Genomic DNA, 10777 nt, shown 5'->3' with positions numbered 1-10777 from the left:
CAGTTGGAGAAAAACACCAGAAAACGGAAAACACCTTAATCGTTCTCTTTCTCTCTGTGTCACCGTCCTTTGCATGTATGCATGTGCTGTCATTCTTTTGTAAGCAAGGATTATCCCAAACATTTCCACGCACCCACACCGACGGAGCGATCGACTCCCACAAAGTGTGACCGTGATCCTACAAAAAACCGCGTGCCAAATCCTTCCAATCTCTGAGCGAAAAGCATAACATACACATGTAGGTATCCTTGAGACATGGCGGTTGTGGGAGCGCAGAGAGAAAGAGAAAAACCGACCCAAGCGAATGATGAATTTCACGTCCAATTTATGTAATTGATTGAAACGCATCTCTTTGTGTCTCTGCTTTAGGTTAGTGAGCGAAAGCTTTCTCCCTGTGCCCGCTGACTGTGTTGGTGTCCGAAGACATCAACGATTGCCTCAAAGAGAGCGGGAGCGAAAGAGAGAAAGCTAGACAGCAAGAGCATCAAAGTGGGTGGTAGATTCCGCCCGACTGACAACAATCCATCGGTGGGGTCCTTTCATTGTGCCGTGTGCTGCTGTGTGCGTGCGTGTGGAGAGGATTTGGAATTTGGCGGTGAAGAAGAGCTGACGAAGATAAGAAGATAACGGTGAAAGTGTGGGGGATAAAGAGAACATAACATACAGCGTTCGTTTTGACATAAATACTTACCGAGAAGGGGCACAACAGGCGAAATATAAAGAAAAGGGTGTCCCCTAGTACGAGTTTTCGTCTGCCAAGTGCCACGTAAATATTTTAGAGTACGATTGCTTCGTAGTGGGTGCTGTTCTTTTATTTTCGGCTATTGTGGAAACGGAAAATAAAATAAAGAAGATAGAAGCCGTTTCTGCATAACAGAGAAGGGTTAAAAGTTTTAGATTTTTCCAATAGCGAGTCAAAAGTGAACGCGACGAATCGAATCGGAGTGTGTGAGTGTGAGAAGAGGAGAAGTAGGAAGTGAAGAGAAGAAGACGAAGGATACGGAAAGTTGGATGGGGATGTGGTGGTCCACCGTCCTAGCCGTTGTCGTCGTTGTCGTTGTCTCCAAGTCGTACCCAGACAGCGCCAGCAAAGTGGAAGAAACCAGGTGCAATCTGCTGAGTGGCCGCTGTACCAACAATGAGGAGTGGTAGCTCAGAACTTCTGCTCGAGCAACAAGCAGAAGAGCTACGGAAGAAAAAGCTGCTAGAACTAGCGGCTGCCAAGAAGGCGAAGAATGGTCCCGCTCCAAAGCGAACGCTGCGCGAAAATGCCAGCTTCTACACGACTTCCAGTTTGGCGTTCCTCTCGGTGACAGCCGGGGCGTCGCTGCTATTTCTGGTTCCTCTCTATGTCGATCCGGCGATCTCGACGCTGGTTGGCGACTTTGTCGAACGGCCCACAATGTGCGTTACGACGCGGCGCGAAGATATGACCGGGTTGTTCAACTGTTCGTGGAGTTCGTGTCGCGAAGGTTGCACCTCGGATGTGTTCAAGTGCACTCATATTTATGTGACGTTCATCGACGATCTGAACTTTACGTTCCCTTTCAATGCGACGCCCTCGGAGCTGTTCAATCTGACCGATATCGAGCGGTCGGAGGAAGCGATCCTGCTGGTGAACATCAAAGGCTGCGGCTACCCGCCGACGGTCAAGTGCAAAAACTTCACCGATCTCTACGGTTTCGAGGGCGCAGTGTTTCCATGTTTCTACTCGAAGCAAAACAAAACGGTCGTGATGACCTCCTACAACCGGGAGGAACAGGTGCAGACGATCATACACTTTTTCGTGATTCCATTCATCATTACGGTCGTCTCGTCGGTGTTTCTCTGCGTAATGCACTGTGATTGTAGATGTAAGAAGGAGCGACGACGACGGCATCGACACCGGCGGCCTAGGATAGAGAATCTCAGGTGAGTGGTTTGGGTGTAGATTTCAGTATCACTTAAATTAATGGGGGAAATTCGAAAGGGTGGGTGGGTTCACAATATGAGTGAGAATTGAGCTTTTCCAACTTATAAAATTGCTTCTGATTCATATTTAGCATTGAAAACTCATGTCTCACAGACTTTTTAAATATCACACAAATTCACAGTTGTAAACCAAGCTTAAGTTTTCGAAAATTACGAATTGCCAGAGACAAAGACAGGCTAAATGCCCGCACCTTGGACTTAACGCTACCCATCAAATCCTGTGCAACACTTGCTCCATCTTTCTTACACACTTTCATCCACTCTTTCTTCAAATCCTTGTCATTTTTGAAGACCTTCCCTGTTTTCTGGAGCTTGCCGTTCATAATCGACCAAAATGTTTCTATTGGGCGAAGTTCTGGCGAGTTTGGCGGATTTGCCTCCTTCGGCACAAAAACAACATCGTTGACTATCACTGGTTTCGCGTAATGGCACGATGCCAGATCCGGCCAAACAGAGTTTCACCTTTGTGAGACCACAGGAAGGACAGCAGGCGCTTCTGAGAGCATTCTTCTTTATATATTTGGCCGTTGATGGTGCCGGTCGTCATGTACGGCTTGCTGAATTTGCCGCACCCACAGATCGCCAGCCACACTAAGTACTTCTTGGCAAATTTGTCGAACTTCTTCTTCCGGAACTTCTCCTGAACATCCAGGCGGGACTTGCCGACGAATAACTCCAAGCCGGGGATCTGCTTGGCGTCCGCTTTAATGTACGTCTCGTCGTCCATTACGATGCATTTCGACTGCACCAACCACTCGCGGTACAGCTTCCTGGCCGTGGATTTGGCCATCGTATTCTGTTCATCGGTTCGGTTAGGCGCCTTTCTTACCTTAAAGACATGAAGTCCGGCCCGGTTCATTGTCTGCTGGACGAACCAGACGGAAGAATTGACCTTCTTGGCCACGTCTCGAATCGAAGAGTTCGGATTGCGCTTGAATTAATCCCTCGCCTTCCTTGTGTTTACGGGGTCGACCGTCTTCGCTTTTCTTCCGCTGCCAGCTCACCGCTGGATCGTCTGGGTCTCCTTGAAAGATTTTACTACACAGAACACGGTCGAATTATCGATTCCAAACTGTTTCACGATCCACCTGTGGGACTGGCCTGAATCGTCCACGATCATACCCATATTTTTTGACGTAGGACTACGTTTTTGATTTCTATATGGAGGTACACTTTGTGAAAACCAAAAATGGAGTATGTAACAAATTAAGAAAGATTTTGAACGTTAATAACTCAGCTGCCCCTGGTTCAATTTCAATAATTTTATTACCAATCGATCAGAAATATGGCTTCGCATCGATAACAATGCTTCCGAATGTTAATTTTTTAACAAGAAACTATTGAAAAACTGGTAAATGTCCAGCATTGTCCAAAAGCGTCGAATTAACTAACAAATCCACCAATTACTTACATGCATATGCTGCTTCCCCAGCACAGTCGTCATAGAGTAGTAAGTAGACGAAACAAGTCGAAGTGGCATTCGCCTCCGATCCCCGGGCACGTGCAAATAGGGAGGATGGAATTGCGTAATATTTTGCACACTCATCGCCATACTCAGAACCTCAAGCTCCAAACGACCACACCACTGTGTGGTGGTGTTCGGTCGTCGAAATTAGTAGCAGCAGTAGCAGTGCTTACGGCGTGTGGCGTTGAAAATTGTTCTCCAGTGACAACGAAAGGCTGCCTGCAAGCAGCGAGCTGCAGAGCCGTCATAAGTAACCATTAAAGGAGGAAGAAGCTGCACCGCTATGCTATGGATCGGAATCAGTAGCTCTTCGTGAGTCGCTGCGGGTCGGTCATCTATGCCAAGCGTGCCACCCTCGCTCCAAACGACATACAGCTCGACAGCCTCATCCGTGTTGAACACCCAGCTCAGAATTACTCAACTATCACTACAAAACGGTCCTTTTCAGGGCCACCAAAAATTTGTTAAAGAGTGTTATTTGGACATTGGTCAAGGTCAACAGTTCCCGCAAGCAGCTAGCTATCAAGGCTCAACCTGTCTATAGAAGGTGTGGAATTGTAGGCCTGAATATATTGGTGGTGTTTTTCCTCGGCTTTCATTCCGCACGATTCGTTTCTTTCGTTTAATCAATCACCCTTAAAGCGACGTCGAAAAGATTGTTTCAATCGGCGCTTACATATGAAATTTAATGTGGATTATAGAATTTTTCGTATGTTACCCAAATTTATGAATGGCTTGCAACTAAATGTTGAGATAATTTATTGATTATCGAATTATCACACTGTATACCATGAAACAGCACCCCGTTTGTGAGTTTTTGCCTGGTTTCAAGTAAGGAGTTATCATAAAAAACAAATCGCCAGCTGGTATTTCCCGGCGACTTTACAAATAAATAAAATCAAACAAAATCAACATGCAGAACTAGGATTTGTTTTACTTCATATTTCACAAAATTGCTTTCGAGTGTTAAGACATCGTCTCCCGCAAAGTTTACATTTTTCCCTCTACCAACACATACATCAGGGCTAGATAGATCTCCACAGGATTTATAGAATCCACGCAATTTCAAAAAACCAAAATGCACAGGATTACGAAAAGAGGTCAGGTTTCGACCAATAGCAGATAGATTTTAATTCTAAACAAGCAAAACGATTGGAAATTTATCTACCAATCTGCTAAAATGGACAGTTAGTTAATTTTCAATAGGTCACTATTGAAAAATACCAAATGTCCAACTGTTGCAATGGTGATCAAAATTATCACCGAATGTCTGAAAACAGCGCATTCCCTAACACAGACTTAAAATCGAATTCAATGCGGTCCCACTGAACGGTGCTCATTCAATCACCGTAAGTGGTGGTGTCCAGTCCAGCAGCAGTAGAAGCAGCAGCAGCAGCAGGAGTGCTTTCAACAACAACGAAAGGCTGCCTACAAGCAGCGAGCTGCAGAGCTCATATGAGCAACCATAGAGAAGGAGAAAGAAGTACCACCGCTAGGCTAGGATCGGAATCAGCTCGTCGTGCTCAGCTCAGTATTACTCAACCATCACTACAAAACGGTTCTTTTCAGGACCACCATAAATTTTTTAAGAGTATTATTTGTACATTTGTCAAGGTCATCAGTTCCCGCAAGCAGCTAGCTATCAAGGCTCAACCTGGTCTCTATAGAAGGTGTGGAATTGTAGGCCCGAATGTATTGGTGAGATTAATCATCGTCCGACCATTTTCCAGAACACGCTGGTAGGAAGTGTTAAAAATCCATATATAATTTGAGAGAAGTGGGAATAATTCGCTTTAGGTGTATATTCCGTCTCCAGAAAGCCAATAAAATCAAATTTGTGAGAAAATTAGCTCACACGAGTTCAATCTCTCGAAGTCCCTCCTTTTTTACAAATTCTGCACAATAGATAAAGGGTGTCCACGATGAAATTGCCACACACAAAATTGATTCGCAAAATTCGAGTTTTCATCCGATTGCCATCAAATTTTCAGGGATTGAGAAATAACTATTAAACTTAATTTTACCATTTTACTCGTATTTTATTTACAGTCCATACGTAAATGCCCGCACCTTGGCCTTAACCCCGGCCATAAGATTCTGCACAACCTGTGAATCAACCGTTTTTTGCATGTAAACCCATACTTTCTTCAGTTCCTCGACTGTCTTCACTACCTTAGGTCGTTTAAGAAGGTGCTGCTTCATAATCGCCCAGTACTTCTCGATGGGGTGGAGCTCCGGAGTGTTGGGAGGGTTGAACATTTTCGGCACGAAATTGACCTTATTGTCCGCATACCACTTCAGCACGTCCTTGGAGTAGTGGCATGAGGCCAAATCCGGCCAGAAGATTGTTGGGACGTTGTGGGCCTTCAGGAGAGGAAGCAGCCGCTTCTGGAGGCACTCTTTTATGTACACCTGTCCGTTCATCGTGTCCTGGGTCACGAAAGGTGCACTCCGCTTCCCGCACGTGCAGATGGCTTGCCAAACCAGGAATTTCTTCGCAAATTTGGACATCTTCTGAGTGCGGACATGCTCCGGAACGCTGAACTTATCCTTGGCCGTGAAAAACAGGTTGCCGGGGATCTGTTTGAAGTCGGCCTTCACATATGTTTCGTCGTCCATGATGCAGCATTCAACTTTCGTCAGCATGTTGAGGTACAACTTCCTGGCACGGGTTTTGGCGGACTTGTTCTGCTTCTCGTCGCGATTAGGAGCCTTTTGTACCTTGAACGTTCGAAGCCCAGCCTTAGTTTTGGCCTTCTGGACAAAACTTCGGCTTAGGTGCAGCTTCTTAGCCACATCCCTAACGGAGGCGTTCGGATTTCGGTTGAAGGCCCCAACTACGCGGTTGTGATTTTTGGTGTTGTACGGAATACTTTTTCCTTCACTTCTGGGCTTCCGATCGGTGGTCAACCGTTCCTCGAACCGCTTAATCACTCGCGACACCGTGGAATTCGCGATTCCCAACGTTTTAGCGATGGAACGATGCGAGAGATCCTTGTTCTCGTGATGAATGCGCAAGATTTTATCACGCACGAGCTGTTCTTTCGACTCCATTTCTGCGAGTTTTGATCACAGGACTTTAAAACTTGCAGGATGTAAATAATGCACTATGAACTAAATCCACCCAAATTTTCATTAAATTCTACCCAACGGTTAAAAAGTTAGAGCAATTTCATAGTGTGGCAATTTCATCGTGGACACCCTTTACTTTCCGCCTCGCCCCATTCATATAATTCGGAAGGAAATCCTGTGAGGGGTGAATTGAATACACTTTAATACCAAAATGCACAAAACTTAAAAATTCATAAATAACAAAAAATTCAACTGCGCCGGTGGTGTAGTGGTAAGCGTGACCCCAGTAGGCCTGGGTTCAATCCCAGTCGGCGCCGCCGGGATGTTCTGAGGCATAACATCTCTGATCACGCCTTCCTTCGGATGGGAAGTAAAGCCGTTGGTCCCAGGTTCATGAGTTGATGGGTCGATAGGTAGGGTCCAGGTGTGGGAGCTGTCTTCCTGGCACGTCGGTAGCATTGGTGCTCAGCACGGAAAACAAGATCGACGGGAAAAAAACAAACCAAAGGAAAACAAAAAATTCAAAATACACTTTTTGAATCGAAAATACTTAAGTTGACAGTCCCTTGGATTCTCTTCATCAACTTTCTCTTTGAAATAAATACTAAAAATTTGATACGCTTACAAATAAAAAAACGGAAAGAGTTAAGATAATTGATGATTGATCAATTAAAAGAACTAAATGTTCACATTTGTTCCATCCACTAGCGGTCCTACGTCAAGCTTCCGTTCGTGCCCCTAGGCACAGACCCTTCTACTTTTTTTGTTGAATTACTTCTTGCTAGAAAGCCATCTCGATAACTACTTAATAGATTGTGACGAGATTTTGCACAGGTAAACATTACACTCTAAAATAGTTTTACTCAAAATTTCATCTATTTTTTTACCCATGCAATAAAAAGTTATACACACAAGAAAGTGTTGCATTTTTTTCGAGTAGTATCTTTATTTACGTTGAGTGTATGTTAGTTTTTTAGTATTCAAAATTCAAGATGAATCAGGTTATTTTTCCTTACTTATGCAGCGTATCTTACCAGGGTACACCCAACCGGAGAATATTCTCCTGCGATTTTTTATGTAAAAGGTATACCGTAAAACGGGGTGAAGTTGATCACATCACCGTTCAATTCTCACTTCTCAGCAATTATATTTCATGATATATTTATTAGATAATTTGTTTAGTATTTCATTAAGCAGTTTGAAAAAATTCTCTGCATTCTACCACTCTAAATGTACAATTTTGTGGAAGTGATAAAATATGGAACTTTTGACTGTTCCTATGAATCATACAAGAATCAGCATTTATTCTGGTGCTGTGTTAGGCGAAAATTTCTTATTTAACTTAATTTTGTTCTGCTGAAATCATAATTCGTTAAAATAAATGGTTTCGTACCATAGAAATGATTTTATATGAACAACTGATATTTATTGCGTACTTTAAACTATTTTGCAACACAATTTGTAGTGTTTCGCAAACAACTACTTATATCGCAAGTTTAACATCAGATTCTTCCTCAGCTACAAATCATATAAATTCTGAATATTGCATAGCATAAAAATCTGCATGATCAACTTCACCCCAGAATTAAAAAATTGCATTTTCAATCTTATTCTTATTCTAAAAACTAATCCAAACATACAATTTAAACACTTAATTCATACATTAGAAAAGAATTTGTTAGTACATGTTTGAAAGGTATCTGTTTGTGCACAAAAGATATGGATGGAGAAATATTCAGTTTTACGGTACAGAACCTGTAATAACTCACTGTACAGCTTCTGTAATGCAGTCTTTGGCGTGACGTGGCATGTGTATAACCCGTAAAAGCTCGGGATAAACCTTTTATTTAAAAAAAATTGTAACTCAGAGATGCCAGGACCGATTAAATTGCTTTGTTTTAACATTATTCAGGTTAGTGGTTCTTACATCTATTGGATGGTACTTGCCCCAGATCCCTCCCTCTTTGTTATATATTCCAGAATGTGTTAGAACGGGGTGTTTTTTTACAATCTTTATCATATATCTTACCTATCATATTGATCAATATATTGTTTTTTTTTTTTTTCATAGAACTCCCGGAAATGATAGAGAAAAATCAATTGATGCCATGATCTTCATGTTTGCATTAGAATCGGTTCCGTATGTTCCGGATTATGGCTACATATTGTTAAATTTATTATCTATCATAACCATATGAATCGACATATCAGATTACATCTACTCGACGAAATATGACCAAAGGCACTCAAAAAAAATAGGCGTAGAGCCATATGATCACCGTAGATCCGGTTCAGGATATTCCGGGTTATGGTTTCACATTCTCAAAATTGATAGCTCTCATAACAATATCAACCGACACATCAACTCGACAAAATATGACTAATCCAGCTTTCTACGCTCGGTTATGGTGGTTTGCTTGAGTTTTAAAATGCAGCGTTCGCTGTTGTTTCCCACACTAACTGGTTGGCACATGTCTTTTCATTTTCCTATGTTCTTAGGCAAGGGAAACGGAGTAAGGCAACGTCAAACCACTAGCGTGCACAGGAATCTTGTTAAGAAGGGGCAATTTTTTTTCTAAGGTGCATTTAATCTGGGGATGGGGAGTACTCCAAAGTGCGTGTCTACCCACCACTATTTCCCTTCTGTTCAATTTAGCTAATTTTATTTATTTTTTGCTCCGGTGGTGGTTCATCTTCTTCAATGCAAACTGCTTTTAGACATCCAATGGAATTGGCAATTTAATCCCATCATTATCAATGTACCTGATGACAACCACCAACTCGCAAGGTTTTCGCAATGTTCCGCAACACTACATTGTGCAACGACGTAATCATGTCATTTGGAATATGGTTACTTGTGGCCAGGGCGTCACAATATCAGCTTCAATCGACCAAATCGATGCGACGAAGAGACTGCTGGCTTTCTTTTTCTGTTAAAGTCGAACAGCTTCGCAGCATTCTAGAACCTCAGTCGGCGTGCACAAACAAATGTTCAATCGCTTGTCTCTCTTTCTCCCGTCGCTCCATTGGTCTTCCTTTCAAGCTTCGTCGAAATGGATGAGCGAAAGAGCGCTCGACTTTGATAGTTTTCTCTTTCATGAAACACATCAACAGAGGTTTCATGACGTATATGACGGAAAATGAAATAACACATTTAAAGCATTTCTCACGTCAAAACACTTGAAGATTACACGTCATATTTCTAATTTATCTTCCATCCATATAGGGTTACGGTATGTAATGTGGGTCTAGTCCTTTCATTCGGCCTATCACGCAAATAAATAATTAATTAAGGAATATTACACAAAAAATAAGGAAAATATTGATCACTGATGGTTGATAAATGTGTACCACACACAAATCAATTTATATCACAACATTTCAATACATTTTCAGCTCTCGTAAGTAATAAAACTGGTTGAGAATATCACAATGTTCGGAGTTTTTAGCCGCCATGACTTATAAGGTTAAGATGGGAAGGTTGACTGACGATCATCAAATGGCCTGATTATGGCATTTATTGATTGGAATTACCTGATAATACAAACCTGTATAATGAACATCACAATGTTCTGATTTAGATATTCTGCGGTCAAAAGACGATAAGCGAAATTTTTAATTTTTAATTTTTAAATTGAGTGATTTAATGTAGTTTTCGTAAAATTTTCTCTAAGAAATGTTTTGAGGAATGAAGAGCATTAAGTTAACAGTGATAGTGATAAAAAAAAATACATCAGAAAACGTTACCAAGAGCGTTTTTTTGAGGATCAAACAAGATAGGACGAAGTTGCATCCATAAATAGACCCAATTTGGGGACAATAGACCCATATTACATACATTTCCCTCGTGAGTTATTGTCTTAAAAAAAGTAAGTTTTTCAACTTTTCGTGGTTTCTGATAGCAAACGACATGATAAGCATATCTAAGCATACCATTTAGCAGTAGAATATCGTTTGCAGGTAAATTCATTGATGAGTTATGATTAAAAACGTAATCGATGGCTGCATATTAGACCGAGGTTAGGGACGTATACCCTATTTATCTAAAAAAATGATCGAAAACGGGACATAACGCATTTTAAACAAATTGAAAGAGCGGCGATAGAGTGTTCGTGAAAGGGGATTGAAAGCCATAATGAAGTTCGTTTAACTAGAAAATCGACGTTATTTACATTGAAAGCGATGAGCAAAGCAACGACGAGAAGTTCCACAGCCAGCCTTTCCTTCCAAGCGTCCTTCTTTTTTATTTTCGTTTCTTGCTGATAGTCT

At 41.9% G+C, this 10777-nt stretch overlaps 1 protein-coding gene across 1 annotated transcript in view; it reads left to right on the top strand.

The window, feature by feature from the left end:
• The first annotated feature begins 492 nt into the window (after positions 1-492).
• Positions 493-10777, top strand: part of Teh1 (tipE homolog 1) — a 70517-nt gene continuing 60232 nt past the window's right edge. Inside the window, exon 1 of the mRNA XM_065223612.1 lies at positions 493-1911. Within this exon, the coding sequence (XP_065079684.1) occupies positions 1139-1911 (773 nt within the window). The 5' untranslated portion in view covers positions 493-1138. The remainder of the gene's footprint in view (positions 1912-10777) is intronic.

The sequence above is a fragment of the Ochlerotatus camptorhynchus genome, unplaced genomic scaffold (genome assembly GCF_037179485.1).
Source record: "Ochlerotatus camptorhynchus isolate MF236.1 unplaced genomic scaffold, CSIRO-AGI_Acam_v1.1 ptg000193l, whole genome shotgun sequence".
Classification (NCBI taxonomy): Eukaryota; Metazoa; Arthropoda; class Insecta; order Diptera; family Culicidae; genus Ochlerotatus; species Ochlerotatus camptorhynchus.
The sequence above is the reverse complement of the archived record's forward strand: the minus strand, read 5'-3'. Positions and strand labels throughout refer to the sequence as shown.